At 42.9% G+C, this 14,871-nt stretch overlaps 1 protein-coding gene across 1 annotated transcript; it reads left to right on the forward strand.

Moving 5' to 3' along the window:
• Window positions 1-8,221: 8,221 nt before the first annotated feature.
• LOC125463407 (leptin-like) lies at window positions 8,222-14,511 on the forward strand. Its single transcript, XM_048554663.1, has 3 exons — window positions 8,222-8,318; window positions 9,897-10,108; window positions 14,134-14,511. Exons 1-3 carry the CDS (start codon window positions 8,222-8,224, stop codon window positions 14,509-14,511), a joined length of 687 nt encoding a protein of 228 aa, XP_048410620.1.
• The last annotated feature ends 360 nt before the right edge of the window (window positions 14,512-14,871 follow it).

Below are 14,871 nucleotides of genomic sequence, written 5' to 3' on the forward strand. Positions count from 1 at the left end.
CCATTGTACCGGTGTGGCTTCCTCTACATTGGGGAAACCAAGCGGAGGCTTGGGGACCGCTTTGCAGAATACCTCCGCTCGGTTCGTAATAAACAACTGCACCTCCCAATCACAAACCATTTCCACTCCCCCTCCCATTCTTTAGATAATATGTCCATCATGGGCCTCCTGCAGTGCCACAATGATGCCACCTGAAGGTTGCAGGAACAGCAACTCATATTCCGCTTGGGAACCCTGCAGCCCAATGGTATCAATGTGGACTTCACCAGCTTCAAAATCTCCCCTTCCCCCACCGCATCCCTAAACCAGCCCAGTTTGTCCCCTCCCCCCACTGCACCACACAAACAGCCCAGCTCTTCCCCTCCACCCACTGCATCCAAAAACCAGTCCAACCTGTCTCTGCCTCCCTAACCGGTTCTTCCTCTCACCCATCCCTTCCTCCCACCCCAAGCCGCACCTCCATCTCCTACCTACCAACCTCATCCCACCACCTTGACCTGTCCGTCTTCCCTGGACTGACCTATCCCCTCCCTACCTCCCCACCTATACTCTCCCCACCTATCTTCTTTTCTCTCCATCTTCGGTCTGCCTCCCCCTCTCTCCCTATTTATTCCAGAACGCTCTCCCCATCCCCCTCTCTGATGAAGGGTCTAGGCCCGAAACGTCAGCTTTTGTGCTCCTGAGATGCTGCTGGGCCTGCTGTGTTCATCCAGCTTCACATTTTATTATCTCACATTTTATTATCTTGGATTCTCCAGCATCTGCAGTTCCCGTTATCGCAGAATGTAAGAAAGCCTTTTGAATGGGGCGCGGTGCCGGTCTGATTGACAGGCGCCTGTCCTGGAACCACCCCGTTTGCTACTTCCATACGCCAGCCCGGAGTCTCCATGGTGACAGGCTGAGTGACGTCAGGGATTCCCCCTCTCCCTCCCAAACGGCTGTTAGTGACAGATTTAGGAGAAAAGAGAATCTCCAGCCTGGGTACTTCCTTTTGTGCTTGAAATTTATTTCCATCTTTATTTCTCTACCGGAGAAATGCAGAGATCGTCGGACGTCACGATAAACGCTATTGACCGGAATGGGTGGAATGTCTTTAAGACACTGAGCCCTTTGCCCTTGCAAACAATGATGAAGACACTATTCCAATCGCTCATTGTCTTCAATGAAGGGCAATGTTACATCTGTAGGTTAGGCTCTAAAACAAGCCATTATTTTGCTTAAATGCAAATAGTTCAAAAAAGTGCGTCAAAGAAATTGACGCCAGGGCAATAAATCCGTTTGAAAGTGCCGTCTTCAAATTCGATTCAATTTGCAGAGTGGAGATTTACAGTTACAATTGTGCATTTCCTGTGCGGAAGTCCAGTGTGGGAAAGGGTCAAAGCTGCAGCATGGATTCACTCGTATTTTACAGTGTGACTAATTTTACTGTGTTGGGTCTTTCAAGGTCCTGTTGAAGTTATTACAAGCTGTAAGACGATCTTTGCAATACAATTCTCACTCACTTCCTGGGCGGATATTAAGAGTGACGATACTTTGTAACAGTGTTACTGAACCTATAAATCCTCTGTCCTCCTTCTACACCGCACATGTGGCAACTCCTGTACATGTACAGTACACAAGATGTAAATGGTATGATTCACTCCTGTCTGGAGTATACAGCTCATGTGATGGTCGTCCATATACGGTACAAATTGGGTCAACGAGAATGATTCAATCCTGTCTGGTGCTGTACGATTCGGATGAGTCTCAGAGTCAACTCCCCCAAAGGATCGCTTATTCCCCATCCGGTACTATACTGAGGGAGTGAATCTCAGAGTCACCTCCTGCACGCGTACACACACGCTGGTAAAATTCATTTCCATCTGATATTGTACAGCCTGCATTTGTTCCGATGAGCTCTCTTGTCCTAGTGCAACACACAGTGGGTAAAATGGAACAATTCCTCGTGTCTGGTGCTATACAGCTCACGTATCTCTCAGTATCAGCTCCTATTCAGGAACCAACACATGAAATTCACTCAATTAAATTCACTTCATTTGACATTACGCGATCTGTATGAGTCCCAGTGTTAACTCTTACACATTTTACAGCAAATACTGAACCCAAATGTCAAGTAAAAGGAAAATATTCAGATTCAAGACAGTACAATAGTATGGTGACATAAATACAGATCTCGTAACATTCATTGTATATTGGCACACCTTCATGTAAATTATTTCATAAATATACCAGTTCATCTACAACATTTAAACACCTATTCGTTGGAATTAGTTGCGACCATTTAAAAATGATAGGCGGGAATTTTCTATGAAAGGATTCATACTTTTATCTACTGTAGTTATTTAACAAATGATAGGACGGGATCATTCAAACAAAAAGTAAAACAAAGCTTTCAATAAAGGACCACTGCATAGAAAATGATAAACTGTTTTAGGATTTTCTTCAAACAGTGCATTCAGCTGTGATCTATGCTTCATGAAGTATATTTTTATGAGCTCGCACTCAGGGTTCACGATAATGTTTGCCAAACACACTAAGTTGCCTTGTGAGGAACAGTAGGAGAAAAAGTCATGAGAAATCATTTTTAAAAACATTTTCTTTGAACATAGTTGTTTATTAGTGACTGGGGGAGGGTAAACTTTGACTGATAATCAAGTTTCATCAAAGTGGCCGTAGGACGGCTATCAGCGCGGGAGCAGGGTCAGGCAACTTGAAGTTAGAGAGATATCACGGGACCTTGAGAAATACGCCCAACCAAAGTCTGCAAACAGATTTAAGAGCCAGCAATACTTGTTTTGTTAAAGTTTTAACATCATGGGCTTTATGCCTGATTTCCTGGACCGGGTTCCCGAAAGCAGCAGTTAATAGACAATAGACAATAGGTGCAGGAGTAGGTTATTCGGCCCTTCGAGCCAGCACCACCATTCAGTGTGATCATGGCTGATCATCCACATTCAGTATCCTGTTCCTGCCTTATCCCCATAGCCCTTGATTCCATTATCTTTAAGAGCTCCATCCATCTCTTTCTTGAAAGTATCCAGAGACTTGGCCTCCACTGCTTTCTGGGCCAGAGCATTCCATATATCCACCACTCTCTGGGTGAAGAAGTTGTTCCTCAACTCTGTTCTAAATGGCCTACCCCTTATTTTTAAACTGTGTCCTCTGGTTCTGGACTCACCCATCAGTGGAAACATGCTTCCTGCCTCCAGAGTGTCCAATCCCTTAATAATCTTAAATGTCTCAGTCAGATCCTTCTAAACTCAAGTGTATACAAGCCCAGTCACTCCAATCTTTCAACATATGATAGTCCTGCCTTTCCGGGAATTGACCTTGTGAACCTACGCTGCACTCCCTCAATAGCCAGAATGTCCTTCCTCAAGTTTGGAGACCAAAACTGCTCCGGGTACGGTCTCACCAGGGCCCTGTACAGCCGCAGAAGGACCTCTTTGCTCCTCCTCTCAATTCCTATTGTTATGAGGGCCAGCGTGCCATCAGCCTTCTTCACTGCCTGCTGTATCTGCACACTTGCTTTCATTGACTAATGTACAAGAACACCTAGATCTCGTTGTACTTCCCTTTTACCTAACTTGACTCCATTTTGATAATAATCTGCCTTCCTGATCTTGCCACCAAAGTGTATAACCACACATTTATCCACATTAAACTGCATCTGTCATGCATCCGTCCACTCCCTAGCCTGTCCAAGTCACCCTGTATTCCCATAACATTGTCCTCACATTTCTAAATGATAAGAAGTTGAGAACTGTAAATGAATAGAGAATTTTGGGTCCCAAGTACAATAACAATGCTAAAAATTAAAGGACAGCAACACACACAAAAACAAATGAACTGTTCTCCTCATTTCAAGGGGGCTGTAATACATAGAAATTGAAGTTACGCTGCAATTGCTCAGAGGTCTGGTTCGATAGCATCCGGAACATTGATTTCAGTTCTATGAACAATACCTGTGCCCTTAGTTCTTCTAGATGCTAGAAATTTCCAGTCTGGAAGGTACTGTTGAAAGACCCTTGGCAGTGCGTCTTGTGGTGTGTATACTATTGTCATTGTATGTTGGTGATAGAGAAAGTGAATATTTAAGGTGGTTTGAAAGAGTGTCAATCAAACTGGCTGCTTTAACATGGATGATAGTGAACTTCTTGAGTTGAAGATGCACTCATTCGGGTAAGTGGAGAGTATTCTGCCACACTGTAGTCCTGTCCCTCAGAAACAGGAGATGGATTTTGAGGTGTAAGGAAGTTGTTTGGATTTATTCTCAGTTCAATTAAGGGGTCAGGTGGTGAAAGAAAACCAGATCCTAGAGATTTGGTGAGAAAGGAGAAAATGTAGTAGAAGTTTCTGGAGCGATTGGATGTGGGTAATAGTGTTCTTGAATATACTCCATCCACTACAATTTTTCCATTCATCATATCTGAAAGTTTCTCACAGAATCCTTTGAGGTTTGTCATTCTTAAGAAGGATACTTCTACAAGGAGTCCATAAGAAATAGGAACAGGAGTGGGCCAATAGACTCCTTGAGTCTGCACCACCGTTCAATAGATTGTAGCAATGTTCTTTTTATGTGGATATCTGGTAATCTCATCCCTATTGAAAGTTTTCTACATCAAAAATATTCAATTAACCAACCTGCTATAATTTGGATAAATTTAGCCTCTTGAATACTTTCAAATACTGCAGCACATTTATGCTCATCAATGCCCTAAATATAAAATGTCCAGGGGCTCAGAAACGTTCTCCCTCTCCATTCTTAGGATTGTAGGATGTCCCCCATTGGGCCCTGATGATTTGTCTTCCTTTAAACTAATTTACCTAAAAAACTCCTTCACTTTATCATTACATCACTTGTCACTCTCAACCACATTAGGATTTCCCTTATCTCTCTGAAACTTAACTACAATGTTAGATGCAAGCTAATTGTTAAATGATTTTCCATAGTTAAATCATTACCAAAAATGGACTGGCTTCTCCTCTTAGAAATCCAATATTGCTGCTATCCTCATTTAAATCTGTTACTATTTCTACGTTGGCAGTTAGCAACACACTTGTGTCTGAGTTGGAAGAACGTGGGTTCAAGAACTACGCCAGAAAACAGAGCATATAACGCAGGCTGGCATTTTGGTGCTGCACTGAGGCGATCATGCTTTGGTGAAGTGCTGTCTCTTGCATAAGACATTAAATGAAGGCTTTGTCTGCAACTCCAATACCCCAAAGAACACCACATCCCCACAAGATGTACGTAAAAAATTCAAAAATATTGTTTGAAGAAAAGAACCGTAGATCTTCCTGCAATCCTGGTCAATACATGCCCTTCAACCAATATCACTTTAAAAAGTATACATTGCAACAACACAACTTAACATGTAAATAGTACCGTTAACACAATAAAATATCCTAAGGCACTTCACAGGATGACAAGACAAACTGAGGTACATGCTAAGTTAGATGAGTAAGGGTCATAGGTAAAAGTTTTTAGGTCAGTCTTTAAAAAAGAAAAGTGAGGGAGAAAGGTCAAGATGTTTCATGAAGGAATTCAAGATCTTAAGACTTAAACAACTGAAAGCAAAGCCACCAACAGTGACTAAAACCAAGGACACTAGAGAGACCAGAATTAGATAACATAGTGTGGAGCTGGAGGAAAACAACAGGACAGGCGGCATCAGAGGAGCAGGATAAGGGATCCTCAGTCCTTTTCTCTCTATTTCTGAGCTCCATTTCCTGTCCCTAATTCTGAAGGAGGGCCCTGACCTGAAATGTCAACTTTCCTGCTCCTTTGATGCTGCCTGGCCTGCTGTGCTCCTCCAGCTCCACACTGTGTTATCTCTGACTCCAGCATCGGCAGTTCCTACTATCTCTGCAAGAGTTGGGTAAGTTTTAATAACTCAAAGTGTTGTGGATCTAGATGAGATTAGAAGTAAGGAGGTATAAGTAATGGAACTATTTGAAAATTGGGATGAAAATTTTAATACCAAGACATTGCTACACCTGAAGTCAATATAGGTCAGTAAACATGAATGATAGGTGAATAGGAACAAGGAACAAAGAACAGTATAGCACAGGAATGGCACCGAGCCTGTGCCAACACATGATGCTGTTTCTAAACTAAAAACCTTTTGTCACACATGGTTCATATCTCTTTATTCCCTGCCTATTCATGTATCTGTCAAGATGCCTCTTAAATGTTGCTATTATATCTGTTCGTACTGCCTCCTCTGGCAGCACATTCGTGGCATTTTGCCATCTTCTCTGTAAAAAAAACTTGCCTCTCGCATCTTCTTTAATATTCTCTACTCTTGCCTTAAGTAATTGACATTTCTGCCCTGCGAATAAAGGCTCTGATTATCCATTTAATCCATGCCACTCATCATTTTGTAAACCTTTATTTTTCAGGTCCAAAGTTCAGGTGATAACAAAGCAAGTTGTCCAATCTCTCCTCAGAGCTAATGCCTTCCAAACAAAGCAACATCCTGGTAAACCTTTTCTGTACTTCCTTCAAAGGCTCCACAATGTTCTGGTAGTGTGGAGAACAAATGTGGCGTAAGTAAAGTTCAATACAGCTACAAAATAACTTGCTAATTTTTATACTCTATGTCCTGACTGATGATGGCAAGCATGCCTTAAGCCTTCTTGACCACCCTATCCACTTGTGTTGTCACTTTCAGTGAACTGTGGACCTGTATGCCTAGATCCCTTTGCATGTTAATGCTTCTATTGTATATTTACAATATACTTTCTTCCTACATTAGACCTTCCAAAATGTATCACCTCACATCTGTCAGGATTAAATTCCATCTGCCATTTCTCTGCCCAAGTCTTCAGCCTAACTGTATACTGCTGTATCCCCTGGAAATCCTCCTCACAATCTGCAGCTATCCCAACCTTTGTGCCATCCACACACTTACTACTCATACCACCTACATTCTCCTCCAAATCATTTATTCATATATTACAAACAATGGGAGCCCTACACTAATTCTTGCCAAACAAATCTCCAGTCAGAAACACCTTCTGCTCACACTGTCTTCTCTGATTTGGTACAAGTTAAAACAAAGGCAGCAGAACATTGGTGACTTCAAGTTTACAGAGGGTAAAAATGAGACGAGGCAGGAATGCATTGGAATAGTCAAATCCAGTGTTAACAGAGGCATAAGTATGGGTTTCAGCAGTGGGTGAGCTGTTACAAAGGTAGAAATAAATGATCTCAGTCAAGGCACTAATATATGATTGGAAGTGTACTCCAGGTCAAATTTGGAGCAGCGACAGAAAACAATGCTATCAGTCTTCCCAAAGAAGAAGACATTTCTGCTCAGCCCATCCTAAATTTGAGATAAGCAGTCTTATCTCAGCAACAGTGGAGAAATCAAGAGAGGTGGTGATGAGGTTTAGCAAGGTTTTGTCAGCATCCATGTGATAAGTAATTCTGTTCTTTCAGATGAAGTTCATCAGGAGCAGCAGATGGATAGAAATGGGGACTGGACAGCGTGGTGATGAGGGTTAACAATATATCTTTGAGAGACACCAAATTGTCTGGTCGTTGTTTCATTCAGCTGTGGGAGTTTGCAGTCTGCAAATGCTGCAAGTGGCCATACTTTTAAAGTCCTTCTCTGTCCGGAAAGTGCTTTCAGATGCACAGTGTGAAATGCGATATATAAACGCAAGTGCTTTAATTTTAATTTATTTTCCTCATTGCCACTCAGCATTTCTTATGCCACTTGTAACCTCTTCTTTTCGCATTTTTTCTAGGCACCCCAACAGTTTCCTCAGTTTAGCGCAACAGTCAGCCTCGAGCTTTTGGATGGGGTTTAAACGTCTGAATATACTATGGACTAAGTCAATCTGAAAAGTTATCTCCAAACCAGTTGCAAATAAAACAACACACAAATGGGGCAAGATATTAACTATGAGAAGATTTTAATAAAGTTCAGCAAAATAAAACATATTCCTCTCTGAAACATATTTTTGATTGTCACGGCTCGGTTATTTTGTTTGAAAAAGTCTGTTTAGTGTTCGAAATCTTCAGTAACTTGTAGCTACTGTATTACATCGACAACTCGGCCCAACTCCAAGATTCGATTTTAACTTTCTCTTTCTTGTCATACAAGCATTCTCTGCAAACCCTTGATATTGCTCATCTAATTAAAGATGAAGTTTTTCCAGGTCGGGAATAACTGGGGTAAGGTTGGGTTTCCAAAATGCTAAAAATTCTATGAATCACACTCACATTGTGCAATGGAACTCCCAATATAAGAAGGACCGGCTCAACGGGAGCAGAGTGAAAAGTCGGGCGGCGAGCCAGTCAACAGGTAAGCAAACTCGGAGCCTGGGACTGGGGAGGGAGCCAGAGAGTCTCAATTGGAGACGGACTGTGGGCAGTTTGGTGTTGGGAAAGGGAAGTGAGGGTAGAGAGAAAGTGTTTTTTTTCAAAAGTTGTTCATGTTTATTTACATAAGGAGAATTTACTAAAAACAACACATGATTCTTGTTCCAGAGTCCTACTGCACTTGCAGCTGTAATGAAACAGGTTCCTGCTCCATTAGTATTGTCACTGAGTTCAACACCGCCCGGCACCAGCGCTGAGAAGGAGAATCTACATAAAAAATGCTGAAACTGCGTTTGATCACTTTTTTTCTCTCTTCCTCGGTTTGTCCCTCTCATCTGTTTCCCTCGCTCCTCCCTTTTTGTCATATTTATGCTTTTAGCTCCTTTTCACAACATGAGCCTTTTTTCACATTTTCTCTTCAAATTCCCTCTCACTTTTCTAACTTTGCGACTCACTCACTTTAATTCAATTTGTTTATGTTCTATCTAGCTTTCATCGCTCACAGCCTCATTCTTTCAGCTAAGATAGTTAGTTTCTCACACTGACCTCACTTTCTCTGTCATTCCATTGTTCATGTGTCTCATTCTATTTTATTCTCGTCTTCCATCCCAGCTCTGTTACCCGTCCACCACTGTGACCTGCTCTATTCTTCTGCCACGCTTCTTTTTTCTGTCTCTCTTCTTCCTCCACACCCCTTCCCCACCCCATTACTGTTGCCTTTCAACGCGTCTCTCCAACACTCTACCTCGTTTTCTGTCTCTTGTTTCCCAAAGAACCTTACAATTTCTTGATGCCCTGTTTCGGAAGGTTGAGGGTGAAATACAGAGTGGGGCTGTGAAGTGGGAACAGTTCACTGACACACCTGACAAATCTAGGTGTCCAGGTGACCACAGTGAATGGGACATTGCACTCAGTAGAGATCAGGTCGTCCCCCACCCCAACCCGACTTAATTTAAGCGTAATGTTCCCCGGGTTATGTGATTCACTTCCCCGCCATTGGCCCCAGACTGGGCAATGTGATGTGTCCTGACCAGGCACGACTTTACTCTGAGGAACCCTCAGGGAACTGCCCCGTGATGATGGAGGCTTGAGGCATAGATTGGCGCCGAGATGGGGCAGCAGGTTGCGTGAGAAAGACAGAAGGGTCTCTTTGAGGAACTGCACTCTCTTCAGGGACATGTTCTCTTCCCGCCCACCACTACCCCCCACCCCCCAGATGAGGCAAGGACTTTGGTCGGTGCAGTAAGGATTTGTGTAAGCATCTCTCCAATAATAGAGATAGTAGGAACTGCAGATGCTGGAGAATCTGAGACAACAAGGTGTAGAGCTGGATGAACACAGCAGGGCCAAGCAGCATCAGAGGAACAGGAAAGTTGACGTTTCGGGTCTAGACCCTTCTTAAGAAGAATCTAGACCCGAAACGTCGACTTTCCTGCTAATCTGACGCTGCTTGGCCTGCTGCGTTCATCCAACTCTACACCTTGTTATCTGTCCAATAATATTCATGTTTCACTCCGGCAATGAATAAACAGCATACTTACCTGTGGATTCATTGTTCTAGATTCATCCTGCTTCTCCCGATTCACCCAACGTCTGACCAATTCTTCACCTCAAGCTCTCAGGATGAGGAACTTCGCCATGTCCACGTGGACCATTCTGTGTTTGTTGATGCCGCTGTGCTCAGGACGTCCCACCGCCACCGATAGACTTATCCGGGACACCCGCCTCCTGGCCAGGACTGTCATCAGCCGCATTCAGGAGGCCAACAATCAGGTACGGCAACATTTCTACTCTCCGAGGCACATGCTGCTGGCCGGGGGAATGGGAAGTTTGGCACTGGGAGAGGAACACAGCGGCGGGTTAGGGAGAAATGCTGTGGGGCGCTGGTCAAACACACCTACTAACGTGACAGCAACACAGCTTTCAAAAAGTCCCGAGCCTGCTGAGCGCTGGGTGGGCGGCACTCAGTCTTCAGGTTCACTTTTTTTTTACGGCTGTCAGTCGGGGCAGGATTTTTGGCCAGGATACCGGAGAAGTTCCCAGCTCTTCTGTTAGCACCGGGTGTGTCTACAACTCGCGCTAGAACCAGTGCGATAGACAAGAGAAGCAGACCTGGGAAAAGAGGTGGAGGGAAATGAACAGGTTGGGACTAGCAAATAGGAAACTTCAAAATCATGCTTCAAGTCACGGTACCCAACCATTCGTCCAGGGATTCACTCAGGGATTTACCCAGCTGAATACCCATCTGTTCGCTGGATGATTCAACCACCGATTTACCCTGTGGTTATCCCAGAGATTATCCAGCTGTTATCCCAGAGATTATCCAGCTGTTATCCCAGAGATTACCCAGATGTTATCCCAGAGATCCGTCCAGATGTTATCCCAGAGATTACCCAGCTGTTACCCCAGAGATCCGTCCAGATGTTATCCCAGAGATCCTCCCAGCTGCTATCCCAGAGATTACCAAACTGCTATCCCAGAGATTCGCCCAGCTGCTATCCCAGAGATTACCGAGCTGTTATCCCAGAGATTCGCCCAGATGTTACCCCAGAGATTACCCATCCCAGAGATTCTCACAGCTGTTATCCCAGAGATTACCCAGATGCTATCCCCGGGATCCGCCCAGATGTTATCCCTGAGATTACCCAGATGTTATCCCAGAGATTCTCGCAGCTGTTATCCCAGAGATTACCAGATGTTATCCCAGGGATCCTCCCAGATGTTATCACAGAGATTACCCGGATGTTGTCCCAGTGATTCACCCAGTTGTTCTCCCAGAGATTCTTCCAGCTTTATCCGAGATATTACCCAGCTGTTATCCCAGATGCCATCCAGCTGTTATCCCAGAGAATCATTCTGCTCTTGTCCCAGATGTTACCCCGCTGTTATTCCAGAGAATCATCCAGCTGTTATCCCAGAGATTACCCAGTTGTTTACTCGGGAGCTGTCCCAAACGCTGACTCAGGGATTCACACAAATGTTTTAATCAGAGATTCACCCAGATGTCTGCTCGGGGTGCCGTCCAAATACTTACCCAGGGATTCACCCAGATGTTTACCCAGGGAATCACCCAGATGTTTACTCAGTGATTCACCAAGTGATTCACCCAGGGATTCACCCGGGTTTCTCCTTTCCGTTCACTTTCAACATGAATCACAAAAACGTCTGAACGGTAAGAGTTTCCTAACTGCGCAGAAAAGCTCCAGCGATCTCGGTTCGAACGATGAGTCGGGGCGATCTTCAATGTTCCGGCTAGTGTATGTAAATCACATAAGTCAATATCTTCAATAATTAAACCATCTTCTGTGGAAACCTCAATAAAGTAACAATCATTCCGAGAAAACGAGGCAGATGGTGTGAGGAAGTTTTGCCCTAAGTTATTGAGGGAGAGTAACTGAAAGCAGAGGGAAAGTGAACACGGGGGCAGGAGAGAAGCATGAAAGAGAATATAGGCTGCAGTAACAAGGCAGAAAAGAAGGAGTCGCAACTAGAAATACCTCATTGTCCATATCAAAGTACTCCCCATCCTGGTTAGTTTCCGCTTTAATTACAAGTGCCTGTCAATTTCGGGTAAACCTTTCACTGAAACAATCTTGAAACAATATTTGTGTATTTGATATGCGCAGGTAACTATCGGCTTAATCATTGAATTCCTGAACAGAACCATTTCCAGGCCACCTGATTATAAAGCAAACTTGAAAAGCACAGCCGAAACCCAGTCCGACTGACCAAACGAAAATTGCAAACGACAGATGTTTTCAGAACGGGGAAACTATACAGTAACAGTTTAGGGTAGCTTCAACCACGACACAACCGTGTTGAGTAAAACAGAAATTTGAATAAATTTCTTTTATCATATTCCAACTTAAAAACAAAGGGGCAAAATTTGGAAATGAAAGCAAAGATTCGATAGGAATCATAACGTGTAAAGATAGAAGACAATTTAAACAGAGATGGGGAGTGAGTAACGGAGGTTTTATTGCTATGGGAGAAATTATCTTTCCTATAGAAATTGCAATTGCTAAATCCAGACGCGAGGAATCCGCGAAGTGAGGAGATCACATACAGCACTGATTAACACGTTGATATGTGATACAAGCTTTACCCGTTCAGTACAGTCCTTTCTATGTATTTCAAACCGGTCAACTGCTCGTTAAAGAGACACAAACTAATTCACGAGGAGAGAACACTAAATCAATCCCGAAGAACAGGAATGTCCTATTATGAATTCTTCCCTGAGTTGGCTGGGGCAGGAGTGGGCTGCAGTTCCTGCGTTAGGATTAGTTGTCCCGCGCTTGTTTCTCTGGGCTAGGGAGGGGACACCTTACACTTGAGCAAAGCTGGCTGGCTCCTGCTCGGTTTGCAATTGTGGGAGCGTTACGAGAAGAAAGTTCAATATTATGGCGGGAAGCTGCAGGTGGAAAGGTGAGCTGCTGGGCTTTGAAATTGATCTCAGTTCCACCGGAACAGCACGGAGGCCCAGGCCAGGAGGGGAGTTGGATGAAGAATCAAAGTCAGACAGGTGAATTAATAATGTTGTTGTGAAAAGGATCTTGAGAGAACACTGACCATACTATTATATAATATTCCACCAAGTTTGAAAAAGATGTGCTCGATCTGAAACTAGCGTCTAACATCTAAAGGGCAATTATGAAAGTATGAGGAGGAGGTTGAGGAGGACTATAGCAGTTTGGATCTTGATAGCAGAAAAGCAATGACTAATATTTGAATAAATAGTGTTTGATTTTCAAAAATGATATATTTCTTTAATGCAAAAATACAGAATGGGAAAAGCAAGATATTCATATCTAATAAGGGAAGTTAAAGATAGTATCAGATCAGAAGACCAGACTCACAAAATTAACAAAAGAAATTGAAAGCCTGAGTATTGGGAAAATTTTACAATTCAGCAAAGGATAACCAAAAAATAATACTGAGAGAATGGAATATTGATGTAAAATGGACAGAAATATAATATTGTATTATTAAAACTTCTATAGGCATGTGAAAAGGAAAATTTTAGTGAAGACAAATCTGAGTTACCTTAACAGAGACAGGAGAATATATAGTAGGAGATAGAGAAACGGCAAAGAAGCCAAACGGGTACTTTGTATCTATTTTCATAGAGGAAGAAAGAAGAAGTCTCCCTGAAATAATTACGACCCAACGTTCTAGTGAAAATGTGGAACTAGAAGGAATTAGCCTTGGTTAAAAATAAGTTATAAGGAGAAATTAATGGGCCTAAAATGTTTTACCTCATATCTCAAGAATATCCACTTCTGGATTCACAAAACGGAAGCTTATACCCTGCATCTAGCCAGTCCAGCCTTGTCAGAACTTTATACATTTCAACTTTATACATTTCAATCAGATCCCTTCTCATCCTAATAGTTGAAACAAGGTCTCCTCTTTGGAGAGTCCTTCCATCCCTGGTGTTAACGTATTGAACCTTTGCTGCACAGGTAATTACAGATCTGTTAGCTTGAAATCAGCAGGAGGGAAAATACTAGGATTATAAAGGATGTTATTTCTCAATGAAAAGAAAAAGTGGTCTGTTTGTACAGAGTCAATGAAGATTTATGAAATAGGTATCATGTTTGACAAACCTGTTGCTGCAGTATGAAAACTTACAACTTGCTGTATCAGTGTCATTTGTGACATTAACCCAAGTGCAGCATTATGACAGTTTTTAACCTGGTAGACAGTTGATAGACAAGTAGATGCTTACATGTTACTGGTAAATAGACAGCTTTGATACTAGTGATCGATAAAATCATGTCTGTTGTACTTTTTCCCAGTTCAAGCCAGCACCAAGCCTCGTTTTAAGTGGATTAGACCTGATTCCAGAGCCACTCAAAGGGAATAACGTGGAGAACCTGGGTACTGTGGATGAGGCACTAGCCTGCTTCATTGAGAGTCTGGACACTCTCCAGATGGATAACACTCTGCAGATCCAAACGGATGTGAAGAACCTCAAAGTCCTGGTTAGATCTTTGGCTACTTCATACGGCTGCTCCATCTCTAGATGTGAGAAGGCACATCGCCTGAAGAAGTTTCTCCAGAAGAATTCTGCTTTTGTTTTCACCATAAGACATGTGATTCTGGACAGGCTCCAAAAATACCTCAATAGGCTTCTCAGGACTTTGGACAACCCCAAGAGCTGCAGGGCTTCTTAATGTATGAATAGGTCCAATGGTTGCATAATAGAGGATTTGAGAAATGCATCAGCAACAGTGTGCATTAAAGAGACATGGCGATTTCTTAGCTGCATGTAAATTAATACCACAATATTTAGGTGGCACTGGGAGTGTTATAACTGGATCAGGGTGGAAGAAATTAGCCAGGTCCTGATTGCTAGCTTATGTTTCATGCTGAAAAATATGTCCATGTGAAGTTTAGGGTAAGGACACGATTGTGTCCCTCCTACACATCACCTAGACTTGTACAGTATATGAAGAATTCAGGGCCTAGTAGGAAATGAATCATGGATTACAGTTTTAAGATCTAGAGAGGACAATGTTGGAAGGGGACCAATT

This window comes from Stegostoma tigrinum, chromosome 25 (assembly GCF_030684315.1).
Source record: "Stegostoma tigrinum isolate sSteTig4 chromosome 25, sSteTig4.hap1, whole genome shotgun sequence".
NCBI classification, from domain to species: domain Eukaryota; kingdom Metazoa; phylum Chordata; class Chondrichthyes; order Orectolobiformes; family Stegostomatidae; genus Stegostoma; species Stegostoma tigrinum.

Excerpts from the sequence above, each read along its gene's own strand:
- LOC125463407 (XM_048554663.1), top strand. The coding sequence starts at position 8,222 with ATGAATCACACTCACATTGTGCAATGGAACTCCCAATATAAGAAGGAC. Across the intron at positions 8,319-9,896 it reads GGCGGCGAGCCAGTCAACAG|ATTCATCCTGCTTCTCCCGA; the intron begins GTAAGCAAACTC and ends TCATTGTTCTAG. Across the intron at positions 10,109-14,133 it reads TTCAGGAGGCCAACAATCAG|TTCAAGCCAGCACCAAGCCT; the intron begins GTACGGCAACAT and ends ACTTTTTCCCAG.